General features: G+C 38.7%; 1 protein-coding gene across 16 annotated transcripts in view; it reads left to right on the forward strand.

Annotated features, from left to right (window-relative positions):
* The window catches only part of CAB39L (calcium binding protein 39 like), a 121,843-nt gene that overhangs the window by 81,703 nt on the left and 17,424 nt on the right, over nucleotides 1–22,716 (forward strand). For all 16 annotated transcript variants that reach the window (XM_082701548.1, XM_082701556.1, XM_082701547.1 and 13 more), the window contains 3 exons: nucleotides 9,463–9,631; nucleotides 16,029–16,088; nucleotides 18,519–18,584. In XM_082701548.1, the coding sequence (XP_082557674.1) occupies nucleotides 9,463–9,631; nucleotides 16,029–16,088; nucleotides 18,519–18,584 (295 nt within the window). The remainder of the gene's footprint in view (nucleotides 1–9,462; nucleotides 9,632–16,028; nucleotides 16,089–18,518; nucleotides 18,585–22,716) is intronic.

Genomic DNA, 22,716 nt, shown 5'->3' on the forward strand with positions numbered 1-22,716 from the left:
TTTAAAAAAAAATTATTTGTTAGAGACAGAAAGAAAGAGAGGGCGAGCCAGTGCATGAGTGGGAGAGGAAGAGGGCGACATAATCTCAAGCAGACTCGAAGTTGAGACCTCTGTGAGGTTTGATCTCACAAGCCTGAGACGAGGACCTGAACTGAAACCAAGAGTCAGTCGCTCAACTGAGCCACCCAGCACCCCAATTCGAATCTCTTTTATTTTTTAAAATTTTTTAAAGATTTTATTTATTTATTTGACAGAGATCACAAGTAGGCAGAAAGGCAGCCAGAGAGAGAGAGAGAGAGAGAGAAAGAGAGAGAAGCAGGCTCCCTGCTGAGCAGAGAGCCCATGTGGGGCTCCATCCTAGGACCCTGGGATCATGACCTGAGCCGAAGGCAGAGGCTTTAACCCACTGAGCCACCCAGCCGCCCCTCGAATCTCTTTTAATGACTTGTTTTAAATGACTTTTTACTGTTGGATTATGTTTATATGTGACTCTAAAATTGTGGGACCTTGGGTTTTTAAAAATTAGGATTACAAAAAAAAATTAGGATTACATAGAGTTTACTAAGTGTGAATAATTAGTGTCTCTTTATATATCTATATTATATCTTTAATTATTTAAAAATGTGCTTATGTACCACTTGATGGTGTTTTCTGATGAGTTCAAAGGACTACTATTCGTATACAAATTATTTGATAAAACAAGTCATTCAGTGTATTAGCAGATGACTAAATTGATGTAAATAAAGTTCCTTATATTTGAAATATGAACTCTCTATTCATTAGACACCTATACTTACCAGTTAACCTATGTATAATTTGTAATAGATAATTGTATGTCATTTTTTTGTATTTAAGAAGAAAAACTTAAATAGCTTGCATTTTTTCTAGTATGTGGAGAAAATAATTTTTAATCACTTAATTAAAAAGCCACTTTGTTAATATACAGATTTTTATTCTAGGACTCCATTTTCATGTAATTATATTCATAATAGAAAAATAAGAACTATTTACTTTAAGAATAACTTCCTCGGGCGCCTGGGTGGCTCAGTGGGTTAAGCCGCTGCCTTCGGCTCAGGTCATGATCTCAGGGTCCTGGGATCGAGTCCCGCATCGGGCTCTCTGCTCAGCAGGGAGCCTGCTTCCTCCTCTCTCTGCCTGTCTCTCTGCCTACTTGTGATCTCTCTCTGTCAAATAAATAAATAAAATCTTTAAAAAAAAAAAAAGAAGAAGAACTTCCTCAACTTTGATTCATTAGGAAAGTTTTATATATCTTCCCATTTCTTCTAAAAAGTTAATATTTAGTTTCGTTTATAAGGCTAAAACTGCTTATTAGTTCATTTATGAAGGGCCTACAATAGTAACAGTACTAGTAATAATAACACTAATAATAGTCATAGTCATGGTAGAAGTTTAGATTGTATTTTAATAAAATGTCAAGCCTTGCTTTGTATTCATATAATAGTCTTGTAGGTAGTTATTATTGCTGCTGCTGCTGCTGTTATAAAATATAACCTATTTTATATGCAGCCCAGAGAGGTTAACTAACTTATCTGAAGTCACATAGCTAGTACGATTTAAACTCAAGTAGTCTGGCTCCAGAGTCTGTGCTCTCAAACTACTACCCAGCTTTCCATTCCTCAAGCATTCATAGTCTACAATGAGAAGAGACAACTCATTACACGTCATTGTTATTATTTTACGGGACATCAAAAATGGAGGTCTTAAAGTAGGAAATTGCCAAATAAGCACAAAGAGAAGGATTGAGTGTCTTGTGTGCAAAGGCAAGGTGGCATCAAAATGCATAATGTGTTTGGAGGTTGCCAGGATTTCTGGTGTAGCTAGAGTCCAGTGTGAATGGGAGGGAAGGTTGGGCGATAAAGCTGGAAAGGCTGAGAACAGATTATAAAGAGCCTTCTATGTCCCACCAGGGAGTCTGAATGTCATTGTGTAGGTAACATGGAACTCCCCAGGGGCTAGACATGATGAGTTCTGGTGGCAGTGTGGAAAATGGCTTAGAGCATGGAGGTACTGAGAGTCCAGCTTGGAAGAGTCCAAGCAAGAGATAATTAGGACCAAAACTTTAGTGGTGATACTGGGAATGAAGAAAACAGATATTTTAAAAATATTTTAATTATTTTCTGACTCAAAGTAGCACATACTTATTATTTTAAACTTCAAATATTTTAGAAATATATAAAATAGGGACACCTGGGTGGCTCAGTCAGTTAAGCATCTGCCTTCAGCTCAGGTCGTGATCCCAGGGTCCTGGGATTGAGTCTCACATCAGGCTCCTTGCTCAGTGGGGAGCCTGCTTCTTCCTCTGCCTGCCACGCCCCTGCTTGTACTCTCTCTCTTTCTCTGGCAAACAAATAAATAAAATCTTTTAAAAAATGTATAATATAGAAGGGGAGTACTAACCATTATATCTTCCAAAGAAAACCATTATCAACAATTTGGTGATGATATCTCTGGGCTTTATTCTCTGTTGTAATGATTCTTCTTTTATTTTTTAACCCAGACTTTAAATCCATTCCTTCACATCCTGTTGTGGAGATACCATTTACTGAGTGCTTGCTATGTGCTAACTGTTGCATTAAATATCTTTACTTACGTTATTTCATCTAATTCTTTTGATAATACTGTGAGGACTGAGTATTACTCTTGCCATTTTACAGATGAGGATGTTGAAGCTTAGGGTAAGGGTATTGCTCAAGGTAATAAAGCTAATAAATGACAAAGCCAAGTTTTCAATCCAGATCTGTTTCTAAATTCCATGTTCTTTACCATTACTGTATCTTTAATAAGATTTGCGGACCATTCAGGTGTGAAGAGCAAGGAAATTATAGAAGATGTTGAGTACAGGGTAGACCAGAAGTCCTAAGTAGAACAGTTTCGCCAGAACCAACTTAACCTGTCACACGTGTTTAGCTTAAAATGCTAAATCCTTTGTTAAAGGTCAGCATTTTTACTGAATTATCTCTTGTAAAACTACTTTTCAAAACTCAGGACAAACCTTGATTGGTGCATTTACAAATCAAACTGATGTTATTTAAGAAAATGATAGTAACATTCCGTATTGAACATAATTCTAACAAGCAAGGAAGGGAGGAAGAGAGAAAGAAAGAGAGAGAGAGAAAGAGAAAGGAAGGAAGGAAGATAGGAAGGAAGGAAGAAAGAAAAGAGAGAGAAAGAAAGAAAGGAGGAAATTACTAGGTAATTGCCCATCAAAGATGATCATCTGGATATAGGATACAAAACATGGTATGAAGGATTTGGAACCCAAATTTTATGAAACAATTATAAATAAATGAACTTTATAAATGAACTTTTCTCTTGGACCAGACAAATGACATTCCACGTTACTGAGAGAACCACTTAAACTCCTCTCAGTGATCAATTAAAAATCATAGCCAATGAAAGATATTCCAGAAGTCTAATGTTGAAATCATAAATATCTCCTAATAATACTATTTAAAAATTTTTTAATATAAAAATTTTCAACCATATACAAAGGTAGAGAGTACAAAGAAGCCCTATGTACTCATCACCAGTCTTAACAACCATCAGTATTTCACTGTGTTTGTTTCATCATCTCCCAAATACCAACCCCTACTTTTTTGGCTGGAGTATTTTAAAGCAAATCCCAAACCTCATGTAATCTTGTTGTATCAACCCTAAATAATATACTTTGAGATGCATTACAAAAATAGAAAGATAAATTTTATATAACCACAATGTAATTATTATACTTAAAAAGTAACAGTAACTTTTTTAAAGGTTTAATTTAATTATTTGACAGAGAGAGGGAACACAAGCTGGGGGAGTGGAGAGGGAGAGGCAGGCTTCCTGCTGAGCAGAGAGCCGGATGTGGATGTGACTTGAGCCAAAGTCAGATGCTTAACTGAGACACCTGGGTGCCCCCACAATAATTCTTTAGTAACTAATACCTGCTCCATACTAAAATTTCCTTGATTGTCCCTTTTCCCCCAAATTTCCATAGTTGTTCAGTTAAGGATCCTAACAAGTTCCACTTGCTGAATTTGGTTGTAATACCACATTGGTCTTTTTAAAATCTCTTTTCATTGAGAACTGCACACACTCCCCTTTTTTATGACACTAACTTTTTGAAAAACTGTGTTCATTAGGTACAGAATTTTCTCCATTCTGGATTTGTCATATTGCTTCCTAATGGTGTCACTTAACTTGTTCCACTGTCCCCTGTATTTCTGTCCTGGAGGTTATATTTAAAGACTGATTAAATTCAGATTCAGTTCTATTTTGGCAATCATACTTTGTAGGTGGTGCTGTGTAGTTCATATTTGATCTCATCAGGAGACATACATTTTGTAATACTAAGATTGAACAGTGGCTTCAGGTGGAGACAGATTAATCCATTGTAAAGTTCCTCATCAGCTTTACACTTAACCATTTTACCATTCATTGATAAACAGCGTACAATGCAGTCATCTCATTAGCGGTTACAAAAAGAATCCTATCATTTTTCATGCATTTATCGACTAATGTAGTTTTAGAGATTACCTTTCCATCATCTCCCACAACAATTTAACTATTTTAAAATACAATTCACACCAGAGAAGTAGAATAAATGCCTAATTCTTTTGCTTCCATTATCAATTTAGAGAGAAATAAGTTATTACTCCAGGAACTTCCATTGGCATCTGGGTTTCTTTGCTCTCTCTCGCTCTCTCTCTCCCCTTTCCCCATCCTTTTATTATCATTATGAACTTGTGGGTTTAATTTTTTTCCATATGTTTTATTTTTCTTGCTGATGCCCAGTTGTCTATCCTTCAAGTTGCCTCATGACCTTTTGATATTACTCACATTAGCAAGTGAGATTCCTTGCTTTTCGGCTCAAGATATTCCAGGCCCATTTTGTATATTTCCTAACACAGACTTGGAATCAGCCATTTCTACCAAGGACTCTTGTTCTTTTTTGTGAGGAATGGTTCTTAGAGACTATAATCTGGTTGCTAGGGCTTCTCATTGACATTGGATTATTACTGCTTCTAAGCCTCTTTAATGGACAGAGTTATCTCCTTATTTATAAAGTAAGCAAATATATCTAGATTAAAAGCAAAACTTATTGCCTATATTGAGGAGGCCAAGTGTTTGTTAAGTGACATTTTACAGAACTTTTCTAACTACTGCCTGACATTGTTTGCTCCCAGCAACAACAAAAGTCATTTTCCCCCCTTATACATTTTCCTAACTTGAGATATTCTTTCACAAGATATTCTGACCATTTTTTGTATGTTTACTGTAGTTCACTGCTAGAGGAGAAAATTGCTCTTATATTTTAGCTTTTATTAAATTCAAAAGGGATCTTATATGCTGTGATTATCTGAATAAACATGCATATATAGTAGTGTGCCTTCTCTATACTAATATAGTTAATTGAAGGCCAGACTATATGATCCAAACTACAAATCAAAAAGAAAGATATAATTCAATTCTATAAAATAATGATTCAACATTTATTGGATTTATCTTTATTGGCAATCTGATGTAAATTAGTCATTGTGGAGGTAGAGTGATTCATTGTGGTCCCTGTCCTTGGGAACCTGTCATAAGTGGACTAGAATAGATGAGATATTTATTCTATACCAAGTATAAGGATATTAATGCTACTGGGATTTGAAACCTAAGATAGGCTTAATTTGTGGAACAGTAAACTATTAGAAACCAATATCCTAGAGGGTAGTAAGGTTGAAATGATATATATAAATTATAGGTCGCTTAAAGGGTACTGACGAAAACTAAGAGTTTCTCTATATTTCTCTATATATCTCAATATATTCCTACCTTTAAGAAGCTGTCATCTCAGAGAATGACATTTCTACTCTTAAGCACAAACTAATGGGATGCAGTGTTCTGACCCAGAGGGATATTTTTTAAAATATTTTTTCATCCTTAAGAATAAATAGTATATCACAGATGGTTCCAATAAACTTTACCAAATGAAAGGAAAAAGTGAACTAATTATACACAAAAGTCTGAAGTATAAACTTTTTATAGATAGTCTCAGTTTGGAAATTAAATCAAGAAATGAGAAGAATGTTGGCTTTAGATCATAGAGCCAGAGTCTGAGTTTCATTAGAGTTCTACTATTAAGAATTTCAGTCAGAATTTGAAATTCATTAACTTCAAGGGCACCTGGGTGGCTCAGTTGGTTAAGCGTCTGGCTCTTGATTTTAGCTCAGGTCATGATTTCAGGGTTGTGAGACTGAGCCCCACATAGGGCTCCATAATTGACATTGAGCCTGCTTAAGATTCTCTCCACCCCCCCCCAAATTGTGCACACACACACTCTCTCTCTAAAGAAGAAGGAAAAGAAGAAGAAAATCATTAATTTCACTATGTGCCTACTTCGTGTAAAACATTATGCTAAGCACACTGGAGACTGAGGTGGGGAAAGGGGAAAGTACAAGTAAGATAAACCATATGGAGATGGGAGCAGAGGAGGAAAGGAGAAGGTAACAAGAGAGCAAGATGGTAACAAGTAAAACCTATCCCCAGCAATGAAGCCTTGAAAGATGAGAGAGAATTTCAGAGGTAGAGGTGTAAGGAAAGGACATTCTAGGCTGAGAGAATGGCATACCCCAAAGATGTATGGAATGGGATGAGAAATGAAATTAAAAATTTAGGGTCAGGGGTGCCTGGGTGGCTCAGTGGGTTAAGCCGCTGTCTTCGGCTCAGGTCATGATCTCAGGGTCCTGGGATCGAGTCCCGCATCGGGCTCTCTGCTCGGCAGGGAGCCTGCTTCCCTCTCTCTCTTTCTGCCTGCTTCTTTATCTACTTGTGATTTCTCTCTGTCAAATAAATAAATAAAATCTTGTCTTGGGTTCTTTCTTTTTGTCAACAGTCTTTATTTCATATTCTCTAAAGTACTCTACCAATAAACAGCAATGCTTTTCTCCTTCACAATTCAGAAAATACACCCCTCTTTATAACATTTTAATATTTTTCCATCTATAACTCTTCCATGTGTACCAGCAGGCTGATTTTCAGGTTCTTCTGGTAAGAGAAATTATTAACACTATAAATGGGTATTTTTAAATATTCTGCAAATAATCATACCTATCTGAATATATTAACATTTAATGTTAATATCAGTTATTCAGGGAATACGCAAAGGAGTTATAGATAGTATTCAGCATAAAACAGAACAAAAATGATAAATACTCCCTAGTTTAGTGAATCCTCTCAAATATACTTGTTTAAGATTTCCACTACTGTATTTGTGGATTTGACTTTGCAAAGTAGCCAGTTTCCTAGGTTGTAGGAGACAGATTTTATTCTTAAATCAAAAAAGTCATGTAGATGTTGTCTTTTAAAGAATACTGCATTATTTTTTATTGCTCAACAGAATGTTACCACTTATATTTGGTGAGTTATATCTCGAAGTTTTGTGTAAGGGTGGTTTTGTTTTGATTTTCATCTATTCATTCTTCTTATTTGTTCATTTCAATTCTCATCTGTTCAGTGGTCATTTTTGCTTTTAAACATTTTTTGGCTGTAATTTTTCTAACCTGGAAAAGTCATGGTAAATCTGAAAGATTATATAGGCACTTCATGGATATCATTTTTTTTCTATCCCCAACATTATAGGAAAGCGCTTTTTCAAGAATTGAAATAATTGAGTTTTTTTTCCAGTGGGCTTTGTATTAGAACCATAAAAATTAATATTGTATTTAATTGAAATGAAATGAAATAAGTATTTTTTTATCCTATACGCACTTCCCAGTGTTTTACCATCATACCTTCTTTTGTTCTATTCTACTATTTACCACACAATGGACAACTGCATCATTTTATTATTGAACTTGTTTTACTTGAGCTAAGTTTTGTTCATTTTCTTGAAACCTAATCATACACTGAAATGTAACTCAAACTAGATTTATTTCAATGTTGAATTTGACACTTGGAGTATTGTTATTAAATTAGGAAGGGAACAGATCTAACGTGCCAGTCCTGAATTGTTTCCTACAATAAACATTGTGTTTTTCTAGTGCAATTTTTGCTGCAAGCTGTAATTCATGATTTCAGGGGGTCATTCAATACACAGCTATTTATTACTGGTCATCTATTACATACCAACTGCATATATGTGCATGTAATATCTATCCTTATCTTCTTCCTGAACCCTGGATAGACATATTCTACTGCCAAGGAGACAGTCCTACTTAGATATCAGGCATCTCAGAGTTAACATGGTCAGAAACAAACTTAATTTCTTCACTGATCTGCTCATCTACTAGTTTTATTCATTTTAAAAATTGGTACCACCATCTGCCTAATTATTCAGGCCTAAAATATGGGAATCGTTCTTGAGTCTTCAATTTCCCTCACCCCAGATTTGTTCCCCACCCTACCCCAGCTACATCGTTCCTCCAAGCAATATGCCGGATCTGCCCACAGTCCTGTCATGTACTACTACCATATCAGTCCAGGCCACCCTCATCTCTAGCTGGGCTGCTGCTCCTCCTCCTACCCAGTTCCCCTGCTCCCACTCTAACTTGCCAGCTCATTTTTCCTTCTTTTTTTTTTTTTTAAAGAGCCAGTGCATGAGGAGGTGGGAGGGGCAGAGGTAGATGGAGAAAGAGAGACTCTTAAGCAGGCTCACGCCCAGCATGGAGCCCCATGTAGGGCTCAATCTCATGACCCTGAGATCTGAGCCCAAATCAAGTCAGATGCTTAATCAACTGAGCCACCAGGGTGTCCCCATTTTTTCCCATGTTTTATAATAGATTCTCCACAGATGCCCAGAGTGATCTTTTGAAAGCATATGTCAAGCCATCTTAATTTGTTAAACTCTCCAAAGTCTTCCTATCACTTTAAAACCAAACTCCTTAGCTTAGCCTAGGGAGCGGTATGTGATCTGGCCCCTGTCCTTCTCCACTCTTGCTTCATTTCATACCGTCCACTGTTCTTCCCCTACATTCCAGCCACACTGGCCTTAGTCTTCGCTAACTCACCAAGCTGGCTCTTGCCGTGGAGCCTTTGTGGTTAGTTCCCTTTGCCTGGAACGCTTTGTTCCTTACCTGACCACTCAATCTAAATGAAATAAAATTAAGTAGTTACACTCTGTATATAAATATTTTAATGTCTTCAGTTTCATAGCACTTCTCAGAATATGAAATTTCTTTTCATTGTTTATAATCTGTCTCTTACCCCACTAAATAGTATTCCCACTAAAAAATACGAACTTTAGGAAGGCAGTAGCGTGTTGTGCTTACTATTATATCCCCAGCATTTGGAATAGTGCCAGGCACATCACAGATATTCAGGGGTATTGAATGAATGATGTTTGAATGAACTGTGACAAATGGTATATCTATGTTTCCTTTAACAGCAGTATTGAAATGGTTCTTTTGGTACCATTAATATTATTTTGTTAATAGGATAACAGTGTTCTGCATTTCTGTCTTGTTTATGCTTTAGATATGAAGCCCCACAGATCGCCTTACGTTGTGGGATTATGCTGAGAGAATGTATTCGACACGAACCACTTGCCAAAATCATCCTCTTTTCTAATCAGTTCCGAGACTTCTTTAAGTATGTGGAGTTGTCAACATTCGATATTGCTTCTGATGCCTTTGCTACTTTTAAGGTAATTTTTTTTTTTTTTTTTCTGAATCAGCTAGGTCATTTAGTTTCAGCATTTAGTTAAAGTCAGTTGGCCTCTGAGGAGGCAGTTTAATTTTAAAGAAGCAGGAAAGGCTATTCCTTAGGCCTGAGCATAACCAACTGTGATTTATGATATAAAACGTAAAGCATCAGTCATGCATTCTATTAGGCCAGTCTATCACACTGTAGAAAAAAACAACTCAAAATACTTGTCACAAACTCATGCAGAATGAATTGCAATATATGTGAAAAAAGGGACATGTAATATTCTCAGCAAAGCATGCTTTCACTTATGTTAAAAACAAAGGGTATAAACTGCCACTTAAGTTGTATCCGCACTGAATACCTCCAGAAGGTTATCTGGGAAGCAGGAACAGTGTTTACCAGCAGGGGAAGGGACTGTGTAGTGAAGGGAGCTGGAGAATGACATCTTTGCCTCTGAAGGACATCACCGTACTTTATTAGCGTAATTGTAAATTCTCACTCAGTGAAGCAAATTACTCATAAATGAATTGTGTTTTCTTCATAATCCCTTGTGTTCTTATGAACTTATCTATTCTGTTACTAAATACGAATTTAATCTTAGTTTTATATTAAAATTTTTTAATTGTTGTAAAAGAATATATATAACATAAAACTACCATGGTAACCATTTATCAGTGTATACAGTTCAGTAGTGTGAAATATATTCACACTGTTGTGCAACTAGTACCCGTTAAACACCAGTGCTCCATTTCTCCCTTCCCTCAGCCCCCAGCCCCATTTTACTTTCTGTTTCCGAGTTTGACCATTCAAAAGATGTTCAGAAACATATTAGAAAATAATGTACCTAATTTGCAAACTAAATACTAGAACTTAGACATCCAATGAATGATGTCACCTTAAAGATTTCTGTCTTAGAAAATCATTTACTTATTCTTATGATCCTGCCATTATTTAATATATTTTGAAACTAGTATCACTGTCCATGGCATGTTCATTTTCCAGTAGTAGCAGATCTTTCCGAGGGCAGATAAAAGTTCTGGAAACGGTGCAAAGTTGTTTGACATTCAGGTTAACTGGATAAAGTAGGTGGTCATGGTAGCTAGGACTGTTTTTGGTCTTGGTAATAATAATGGGAATGATAATAAAAATAAATTTTAAAATGACTAAAATAGAGTCTGATTTTCTTCATTGTCTACCACATTGGACTGAAGACCATTTTAGAAGAGGATTTTTGAATATATTTTAAGCTGATGATGTAACAGCATTATTGACAAAAAAGTCAATTACAAAGTAGACAAGACTTGTTTAAATGTATATACTCAGATTCACTTCTTTAAAAGCATTTCAGCAATATACTTGCTCCATTTATATCATTCCAAATTTACTTCTACTTTTTTAGGATATAAATACTGTTACCTAATTATAATCCATATATGACTTTTATTTTTTATATATTAAATAAATAATTTAATAATACTGACACAGGCCATATGCCAGTATTAGTAAATACTTTAATCTTACAATTTTATGTAAATGACTTGAAATTTACCTATAACTGGAATGATAAATAGTTCCTTTTAACAGCTCTCCAGAGGTCAAGAAAAGTGAAAGCTATAGTTTGTTATACTGAAAACTATGTATTATCTAGAGACTAGGGACTTACTCAGCCTGTTCTAAGAAGGTGCCCTGAGTCCATTAAAAGATGCATAAGCTCACATGGTGGCAGGAAGTGTGAGAGAGCACCAGGGAGCAGAGACAAGAAACAACAGGGACTGGAGGGGAGCAGGAGGTAGGGGGACCTCAGCAAAGGGAAGGGATGGAGAGGGGGCCTGCAGCAGGGCAGTGAGAGGAGCTTGCTGTGACGGAGAAGAGGAACCACTGGTGAGTGGACCCCACCCTAAAGATAGCCTCATGAAGGGGTAGGCAAGGCTGGGCCCCTTCCGCCTGTGACACAGTCCATCATGACATTTCCACGATATCTCTGAGATGTCATGAAATGAGGAAAATTGAATTGATAAGAACTCCTGTCAGAGAGAATCCTGTTTGGGGGGGGGGGGACAATTTACTGTGGCACTTTTGTTTTAATAAATGGGGGGCGGGGGTGTGTGCTAGTTTGGAACCAGGGCTGAACTGCCTGAGACAGGAGAGGAGAGGAGCCGGAGTGCCATCAGTCCTTATAGGCCTCAGCCAAGCCTGAAATAAGTACAGGACCAACCTAGAATCTGGGTTTGAAGGGAGAGGGGTCACCAGCCTGCTGGCGTTTTCCACATGTCTCCCCCCAGTCCTGTCTGCTCCCTAGATTCTCCCCGACAAGTCCAAGCAGAGGAAGACCCTATCTCTCTGGGGTAGAAGGCAAAGGGCACAGGAAAGAAGAAGGAAGAAGGCGATCTAGAAGACAAAGATGTAAGAAGAGAAGAAGAAAACTAGAGAGAACAGCAAAGAGTGAGGGGAAGGAAGAAAAGAGAGGGAGGAAAAGTCTAGGGACAGCACTAAGGAGAGTTCCCTGGTGGGGGGAGGGAGGGGGAGCAAGGGCTGCAGGCCTGGGTGTGTGCTCAGAGTGCTGTGTAACTCGAGAGCCTGCTCCGTTCCACGGTCCACTCAGTTTCCCCCAGCAAAGCAGAAGTTGTACAGTGGCCACTGATGAAGCCCCCAAAGTCTATCTAGCGCACACGGTGAGAGAGGCCTTGACGCGTCAAATCTGAAGACTAACACTTAACACAAAACATGATTCTGTTTCTTTCTAGCAAACTGTCTGTGCCTAAACGGCTAAGGAGATGTTTTCTGTTAATAGACAGTGTAGTCCCATTTTTTTTCCCCCTTTTCTGTGTGATGACTGCTGTCATGGAAACAGAGTTGGTTCTTTTTCTAAAAGACTGTAAGTAAAGCTTCACAAATAATTATAAACAAAGAACAAACTCTGAAACGAATATGTATTTTTCAAAATTTCCCCCAAAGATTTTTCAACATTTAATAAAATAAACTATACTTGATAATAATGTCTTGCTATCATATGTTCAACCCAATTTAATTTGCAGCCCTATGTTAAATATCAAAAATAAATTGATGTTTTAAGCTATGCCTCAGCATATTTTCCGTCAAACTTAAGTCTCTGAAAATCTAAATAACCATAAAAAGTTTTCTAGAAAAAAAAGTTGGGGGGTCCCCTGGGTGGCTCAGTCTGTTAAGCATCCAACTCTTGATTTCAGCTCAGGTCATGACCTCAGGATCCTTAGATCCCTGTATTGGGCTTCTTGCTTAGCAGGGAGTCTACTTTTTTTTTTTTTTTTAAGATTTTATTTATTTATTTGACAGAGAGAGATATTACAAGTAGGCAGAGAGGCAAGCAGAGGGGAGGGCGGGGAAGCAGGCACTCTGCTGAGTAGGGAGCCTGACACGGGGCTCCATCCCAGGACCCTGAGATCATGACCTGAGCCGAAGGCAGAGGCTTTAACCCACCGAGCCACCCAGGTGCCCCAGGGAGTCTACTTATTATTGTTTCTCTCTCTCCCCGCCCAAATAAATAAAGCTTTAAAAAAAAGCTTTTCAGCATGCTAACAATATTGGAAATGTCAATTTATATTTTTCCAAAATGCTGTGGTTAATATAATACAACAGTGACCATAAGTCACTGTTTCTTTTTAAGTAGATGGCTTCAGGGGAATTTGGTTGTCTGGCTGGCTAGGTTTTAGTGTGATTTTCTTTTGGTTTTGTCTTTTGCTTTTAACCTCTTAGACTTGCCTTTTTTGTTTTGAGCTCTAAGATGACTGTTGCTCAGTTTTACTCATTAATAAACAATGAATAAACAATTTAACATTGTTTATATTTTTTGTCACAGTATTGTCTACAAATTGTCCTTTCCCAGAAAACATTCCTAAAAATCAGCATTTCTTTCATCCCTCCTTCCATGACAAGATAGAAGGGGTTTGAATTCCACCTCCCTCTGCCACCTGACTGGCTGTATGTCCTTGAGCAAGGAGTTAACCTTGGAGTTTCATTTTCCTCTCCTGTGAGATGAAGAAAATAATCCCTGCCTTGCAGAGTTGTGACGATGAGAAATCACATGTATAAGGAGCTCTGCACGTTCCCCGACACATAGTAAATCCTCCAAGAACGGCAGTTGCTGCTTGGCCCATCTACTGTCACGTTCCTGCCATTGAGTGTGTTTCTGTCACTCCACCCTGTGTGTGACCCAAGGTGTGCAGAAATCCCTCCATAGCAATATCAGATTTTTTTTTTTTAGCATAATGCATAGACTATGCAAAACTTAGTCTTGTCAAAACAGAATTGTGAGGAGGTGGGATGAAAGTGTACACTGTTTCAAATAGTTTAAAATTTTAAATTATTTGAAATCTGAACTTTATGTCTCTTTGCAACTTTCTGCTTTTTCCTTTTTGGGTAGGCTTTTAGCTGATTTTTTTCCCCACGTCACGTGATCTATAATGATGCAGCAATTATATTTGTCTTGGTATTCTGTGTATATATGTATGGGTATATGTATATATATGGTCAATTCCTCCAGTTTTGCACATGCATTTACTACATGCAAAAATTTGAGGGTGTAGCTAGGAATATATACACACAAGTGTGAGAGTATGTGTGTGTGTGGGTGGGTGGGTGTGTAACAGAGAGAGAGAGAATCATTTATTGGCTGTACCCACCATGTACACATGCTGGAGGAATTCTACTCCATCATAATTTATTTTTCTATTATTGGATATGTAAGTTATTTCCAATTTTTTCTTTTGGAATTTGAAGGAGCTGCTACTAACAGGACTTCCTCCCAATTCCTCCTACTCTGGAGGAGATAACTAACTCCATTAACTAACTCTAACTAACTCTGGAGGAGATAACTAACTCAAGGTTTCCATTCACTAACAGTTAGTGAATGGACACCTTGACGGGCAGCATTCATCTGCACAGTGCTCCGTCTGCTGCCACCACCACTGTGTGTGCAGACCCGGGGCTGTGACAGGGCACCGTCCCCACAGTCAAGCCTGCTGACTATTACAACAGGTGGATCCAGGTCTGCTGCAGTCCATAGAAGGAAACCCTTTCTCACCGGGGTCAGCTCAGAAAAATCACTGATCCTGCTCAGCACATTAGGGAAGGGGGTGTCTGAAAACTAGGGACCCCAGAGAATGCTGTGGAACTACCTTGCTCTTTTGGGGGGTCCCGTGATAGAGGAACTAATTTGAATTTTGACTTCAGAGAGAACAGGAATGAATTCCCCTAGTGGGTTTTCTCATTTTAAAGTTCTAGTTCCAAAAGAATCCTGAATGTTCTACTGGGGGAAAAAAAAAGTACGGGTTTCTACTAATAGACGCAGTGCTCAATCAACATGTGGTGATAATAAAATGATATCAAGAGCCAGTCTCATTGTCCTGGAACTTGAAAATTAATAGCACAAAAATGAATTAAATATTTTACATATCTAAATAGAAATAGGTGAGTTTTGCCCTTGCTGCTGCCTTCTTGATCTCTGTGAATTTATGTTGGGATCTTCTATATGCTTTTAGGAAGTTTTAATTAAATGTGTATTAAAGCATAAGAACTTGTTTTGGAAAACTTAAAAATTCTTGTTATGTTTTTAATTAAATTCTACATTCTATCTAGACAGGGTATTCAGCCTCTAAGCTTATAAAAGGGATTAGGTGAGGCTTATTTTCTTTCAACATTAAGGTGAATTAAGGATATAATTTAGGTGTGAGCTGAAGACAGTCAAATGTTCCTTTATGCTTTTGTTCAGTTTTCTGAGAGTTATGCCTTTAAGATCAGTCTACTTGTCTTTAGCTTTGAATGAGTGTGTTGTATGACTTAGTCACCACAGATCACCACACAGTCCATTAACCCCTGAGCAGGAGGCGCCTGCGATGGCCCATCATTTCTGTGCTTCCCAGGATCCTAGGTACCTCTGTTTTAAACGTGGTTAAGAAAAAAACTAAAGGTTGAAATTCCTGAAAAATCTTTTAACTTGTGAGATATGGTTTTAAGCCATTAGGCATTCTTTTAAAATAATAAGTTATTAACGACATTTGGAATAGCTCATCATAGACTTTATTTGGATATTTATTAGATCGTGGTCACAATACAGTCACGGCTTGAAGAAATATACATTAAACCCCATCTTTTAGGTGCTGTTTGTTTCACTGGTTAAATTATTCCTATCATAAATTTAACAATGATACGAATTAAAACCCTTTGTTGTTGTTGACATGAAACAGACTTGCATTTCACATCTTAAACTAAGAATGGAAATAATTTTGTGGATGTAAAGAAAATATTCTTCAGAAACTATATGTTTCAAATGAATGTACTTATAACATTCTTAGAAAAGCCAGATTTATAAAATCTATTGGCTATAGTAATTATATTTCACATAACTGTTCTTTTTCTAGGACTTACTAACCAGACATAAAGTGTTGGTCGCAGACTTCTTAGAACAAAATTATGACACTGTAAGTAGAAGTCCTTTTTGACATTTTACTTCATTTTCTTCCCCCTCCCCGCCCCCCCGCCTTAGATCTGTGGACACTTGCTCCTCTTTATGATTTACAACAGACATGAACCATAGTCTACCGGCACCCAACGTGTCTCTTTACCTGGTCATCAGGAAACTTTGTGGAAAATTGAGAAAGGCAGGAGATCGGGGCTTTCTCATTTTTCACACCTGTTTCTGTTGTATCTTGAGCTCCAGAAAATGACTGGCACCTGCTTACTTTGACCCTGATTTAAGAGCATCCACATTGCCCTCAAAGGGCAGTAGGTATCCATAAAAGAGCACTCCACCCTCACTAAAAGAAATCATTTTACTTGCTTGATAATTAGTTTTACTTGTAGAAATGCCAAAATATTTCTGTCTTCCAACTCCCTTCTCAAATGGTGAATCCAACCCATCCTTTTGAGATTCTGCTAAAACATGACTCTTCTAGAAGGCCTAGAAGGCTTTCCTTAATCCCACCCATTCACATTCCTGCACGAGCACTCCCTCCCCCGCCCTGCTGCCTCCATTTTCCACATTGTATTATGGTGTGTCTGTACCTTCCTGGCTGGTTCTTGAGCTCCCTGAGAGGCAGGAACCTGATCAGAAACTGTAGAGCTAGATGGAATGTTCAAACCTCATTAGATGTCCATTGATAATGAGTGAAAATAAAAGAGCTACGATAGTTTATGACAAGACCCGCGGCATCAGCTACTAATCTCTTCTATGGAATGAGTGATGTAAACGTTTTGTGCAAGAATGCTTTGCCTTCAGGAAATAGTACACAACAATAAGGAAGATTGTAAACTCATTCTCTTTGATCCCTTATTTACCCGATTTTGTCTTTGTACCTATAGTCACGTCTTGTGTAATTTGGTAGCTACACAGACACTAAGCCTGCTGCACTGACCTGAACACCAGCTCTGAGAACTCATGCTCCCTCAGACATTTCATACTTTCTGAGTTGCATATTTCTTTAAAAAGTAAACTATGAAATGGGAGCACATGACATCTGACTCTAAAATAATGAAAGTGGCATCCTGGGGAGTCAGTCATACCTTAATCACATTGAAGTTTATGGTCACATATGGTTGCACTCGCGGAATTTAAGAAACAAACGAGCAAAGGAAAAAGAAGAGAGAAAGAGAGAAACCAAGAAACAGACTCTTAACTCTAGAGAACACACTGACGGTTACCAGAGGGGAGGTAGGTAGAGGGATGGAGGAAATAGGGGATGGGGCTTAAAGAGTGCACTCACTGGTCAGTATGAGCACCAGGAGATGTGTGGAACTGTTGAAGCATTACATTATACACCTGAAACTAATATAACACTGTACATTAACTATACTGGAACTAAAACTTTTAAAAACTTACCACAAAATTTGATAAATTTTGAGTCCCACAAAATCCTGACAGAACAAATAGTAAGTCCTTCCTATAAAAGAGTATAATTATTATGACTTTAATGTGAGCTACATGGTTTTGTTGTTACTTTTCACATTCTTAATTCCCTGTCAGTAATCATCCTCTGTGGGCACTTCTTGCCCTCATCACACCCGTGCACACACATCTCACACTCCGCCCTCCTGAGGACCAGGAATGGTTTCCACCCTCCTTTGCCCCTGGACTCTCCTACCTTCAGTTCTCCGTTGGGCTTGTTCTTCCTACCTCTGTGGTCTCTGAGGCATGTCTTGCCTGGTAGGAGGTCCACACTTAGCTTCCCCAGCGTCTGGCACTCTGCGAAAATGAAGGACCTGGGCAATGGTTGACAGCCACAGTGGGAAACAGGGCCCAAACCCCAGCATCCCCCAGCTTTTGTCAAGAGTGGAAGTCCTCCAGAGAGACCAGCTGGAGGTGGCAAAAGTTGCCCTATTCCTCTGTCTACACTATGAACTTGGCAGTTTGATTCTTCATGGGGTATCATGTGAAGCCCTAAGTGTGTTTAATTTTCTCCTAAATTTTTCTTGTGCTAATAGCTACCAGCTAGCTACCAACTTCTCTAAAATGGCATCAAATGTGTTATTTTGTTACCCATTTAATAGATGAGTTAATAAGATGTTTTATTCAATAGAATGTATTGAAAAGACTCAGATACTCCATTTTTCTTCTCAATTTTTAATTTGCAAAACTAAAATTAAGTGGACAAGTACATCTGTTGTATCACTTGGCCCTCCTACCCCCCAGTATCTTTATGTGTAAATGAGGATGGCGAAATGGGGGAAAGCTCCCTGTGGACAGTGTGATCAGCACTAGGTTATTAAGCACAGAGACAGATGCAAAGCACCGCTGTTGAGCTGCCCTGGCCTGGCGAGTTGGGGATTTGCCTTTGAAGCAAGAGAGCAAGCAACCCTAATGCAGAGAAACCACTGCTAGTTTTATGCTCTAATATTTATTTTCTTTTTATTAGATTTTTGAAGACTATGAGAAATTGCTGCAGTCTGAGAATTACGTGACTAAGAGACAATCTATAAAGGTAATATGAAATTTCTTTAAGTTATCAGTTGATATCTTACTGGTAAATGATTGCTCTGAGAGGACCAGTACATAAAGAAAAATGAAGGTGTCCCCTTTTTTTGTAACTTGGAAAATATGCTTCATGTTATGACTGTACTTTGTAGCAAAACAGTGTATGCCCTGACTCAAAGACTTTTTGGAAGTACGAGTATAAACAATATGTACATGATAAAGTAGAATTTAGTATATTGCAGCTCCGAAAGAAAATCAAGCTTAAGTTAATTTAAATACAACCACAGTTCTCTCCTTGGGCGTGTTTTCTGGAGATGAAAACCAATCACTCTTAGCTTGAAATTAAGATCTGAATTACCATTTACAAGGAAGAATCAGCAAGGTTCTCCTGTAGTTCTTTCCGTGTATCTGAAACAGGAAAAAATGACCCTATTTCTCTTGGACATCTCTCTGTAAACTAGACTTTGTAGGCTATTTTACAGAGAAGGGGAGAAGTAAAGGTTTTGTAACGGGGCTTACCCTCATCTGAGAAGCACTTACCCCCAGATTTGTAACAAATTTTTCAAAAGTTTTTTGGTGTTTTTTCTTTTTCTTTTTCTTTCTTTCTTTCTTTCTTTTTTTTTTTTTTTAACCATTTTGCACTGCTGGATTTCATATTCTGAGCATTCTTGGTAGTGTTTTACCGTAGGTCATCTTTAACACCTCCACCATTTAACATGACATTTTCAAATTGTATTTCCAGCAAAGATTCTGAAATATGAAAGTAGTCACTCACTCTTAGAGTGACTATTAACTTAGTGTTAAAAGAATAATCTTTAATAATCTTTAATAAATTTGGGTACTCGATCATGGACCCAAAACTGTGCTTTTTTAAAAATGCTAGTATTATTACACTGAAACAGACTTTGGAAAGAGGTTAAAAGATGGTATCACCAGCTGGAAAAGAAAATAAAGTCAATTCCCAATTATTTGCAAATAGCTTAGTTGGATCAATTATTGGAGGTGGTGAGGAGAGTGATAGGGCTTTCCATTTGGTCAACAAATATTTATGTGCTCCTATTCCTAACATTACAGTGACAGCCAAGAACAAAATTAAGTCACACCCCAATGGACCTCACATTCTGTTGGAGGAGAACAAACAACACATAAATAAAAAGATAAATAGGGGCGCCTGGGTGGCTCAGTGGGTTAAGCCACTGCCTTTTGCTCAGGTCATGATCTCAGGGTCCTAGGATCGAGTCCCGCGTCAGGCTCTCTGCTCAGCAGGGAGCCTGCTTCCTCCTCTCTCTGCCTGCCTCTCTGCCTACTTGTGATCTCTCTTTCTGTCAAATAAATAAATAAATAAAATCTTTAAAAAAAAAAAAAGATAAATATATAACTCTCAGGTGATTTTAGAACAATTAAGGAAGGTACAAGGGCACGAAGTGATGACAGGTGATGGGGTGTTTGTGTGTAAACAAATGGCATTTGCTATTGGAGATTCTATCAACTATGAAATGCCTGTAGAAGTTCACTGTCCCCCAGCCCAGACAGCCCAGCAAAGTAGGGCCACATAGTGAGTAGCCTTCCCTCCTGGGGGCGCCTGGGTGGCACAGTCAGTTGAACGTCCCACTCTGGGTTTCAGCTCAGGTCATGATCTGCGGGTCTTGAGATCAAGCCCCACACAGGGCTCCACACTCAGTACAGAGTCTGCTTGGGACTCTCTCTCCCTCCCCTACCTCCCAGCCTGGCCTCAACTAAATAAATTAATTTTCTAAAAAAGTGCCTGGAAGCAGGCATTTGGTCAAGAGGAGGTAGGACTGCTCCAGTGGGAGTGGGATGTCCATTAGAGCTGCATCTCTATCTACCCTTCAGATCCCACCCAGATAGTCCAAAGAATGTTATTGGCAGGTATTAACTGACTGGCTTTGTCAAGCACTTATATGATTTTTGGGCTTACTAAACATCACATATTAGTTTTACATGTTGGGATAATGACATTCATAGAACAATGTGTTTGGTTCTAAATATTGAATACACTTTTTTAAAAAGATTTTATTTATTTGTTTGACAGACAGAGATCACAACTAGGCAGAAAGGCAGAGAGAGAGAGAGAGAAAGAGAGAGAGAGAGAGGAAGCAGGCTCCCTACTGAGCAGAGAGCCCGATGTGGGGCTCGATCCCAGGACCCTGGGATCACGACCTGAGCCGAAGACAGAAGCTTTAACCCACTGAGCCACCCAGGTGCCCCTTGAATACACTTTTAACTGAAGTGATAAACAAAGTGTATTTTGTGTGACATTTTTATCAATTCACTTTACCCCTGACTTTGCCTTAGCTGTGATCTGCCTTCCCCTGAATTTGTGCCCTTGCTGTTCCAGCATTACGCACTGGAGGGGGTGGGGGGGTGGGGGGTCAGCATGCTAATTTCAGCCAGTCATTCAGCACTCTTTATTGAGTTTCCCCTTGTGTGGAAAGCCATACATGGTGATCTACAGAGAAACATACCTTGGGAGGCACCTGGGTGGCTCAGTGGGTTAAGCCTCTGACTTCAGTTCAGGTTATGATCTCAAGGTCCTGGGATCAAGCCCCACATGGGGCTTTCTGCTTGGCAGGGAGTCTGCTTCCCCCTCTCTCTCTTCCTGCCTCTCTGCCTACTTGTGATCTCTCCCTCTCTCTGTGTCAAATAAATAAATCAAATCTTTAAAAAAAAAAAAAAGAAGAAGAAGAAAGAAAGAAAGAAAAGAAAACATACCTTGGGTTCACTGCTCTTGCTGCTGGAGCCTGGATTGAGGAGATTGAGCTTCAGACAAAGGCAGTGACATCATGCCATGCTCTCCCAGGTCCAGAAAGCTTGTTAAGAGCATTTGAAGATAAGGCTGAATCCTGTTGCCACAGCTGCATACCTGAAGAACAGAATTCCTTATTTGTGAAGGGATTTACAGCACAGCCAAAGCAGGGGAGCTGGTCTGTATTATAGGACATCATTGCCCTCGGAGGGAAGGAGGAACGGAACAGTAAACAGACCTGACAGTGCTCTGAGATCTCTCATACGTTTTCTAAATCCTCCCTCTTTTTTAGTGGGAATCCATAAGGTCCTGAACCAAAGTAGCAGCATTGGTATGAACTAAGGCTATGGAACTAAAGTGGGATCAAGAAAGCTGAGAGTCAGAGACTTTAGAATTTATCCTTGTCCCATTTTTCAACAGTGACAGGAACTGGTGATAGAAATTTTTCTGTTGATTGACTGTCTTTAGGGCCTTAGGTGAAGTTACAAAGCTAACAGGTGTTCCTCTAACCATCTCCCTCCTGGGTCTTCTTCCCACTTCTTCCTTCATGTTCCGCTGTCGTCCCTTCCTACTCCTGTGCCCATTGCACTCATTCTGCTCTCAGGGTGTCATCAGCATTCGCACTTGAAAATAGAAGCCTGTTAATTCAGCGCGTGTGTGATTGGTACAATATGGAATCGAAATTTGGTGGGTAGTAAAGGGCAGTGAGAAGGTTCCTTCCTCACTGCTATCTGCTGCCACCTGGCTCTCCGCTTCCCAGCCCCCTTTCCGCGTGGCTCTGTGGCCAGACACCTCCGCACTGTACCCAGCAGCACAGGCAAGGAGCAACCGAGTCCACGTGGCGTACTGAAACGTTTCCTTTCCCACTTGATTGTGCTTCCTCCCTATGTACGGATGCCCCAGCCCACTCAGAAGGCCTCTTTCCTGTTCTTTGCTAATCCACCCAGATATACTATATTGGCTGCTACTCTTGCCTAAAATCTTTTACAGTGGCATGTCTCACAAATATTTTATTTGCAGTGAGGTAAAACCGAACACTGGTTGGACACCAAAGGAAACTAGTAAAAGACAGATGAAGGATATCTAAGAATGTAGAAATTGTTAAAATGGGTACTAAAGATTTGGCTTCTTTGAATGCTAGATTATAGGCAGAGACATCACTAAAATGGTCTTATTTCCCTGTATTCAAGGAGAGAGTTGTGTACTCCTGTCCTTAATAGAAAAATGTTGTTTTGGAGAGCTCTGCTGGTGCACTGTTGGCTTTTCCTTTTGAGAATTAGGTCTATGGTAGCAGTATGTTCTGTTTTGACCCAGCCATGTTTATATCTCTGAATTCTGTAATATTTTATACGTAGATGTTTCATCATTTTAG

Source organism: Mustela nivalis (assembly GCF_964662115.1).
Source record: "Mustela nivalis genome assembly, chromosome: 15".
NCBI lineage: Eukaryota > Metazoa > Chordata > Mammalia > Carnivora > Mustelidae > Mustela > Mustela nivalis.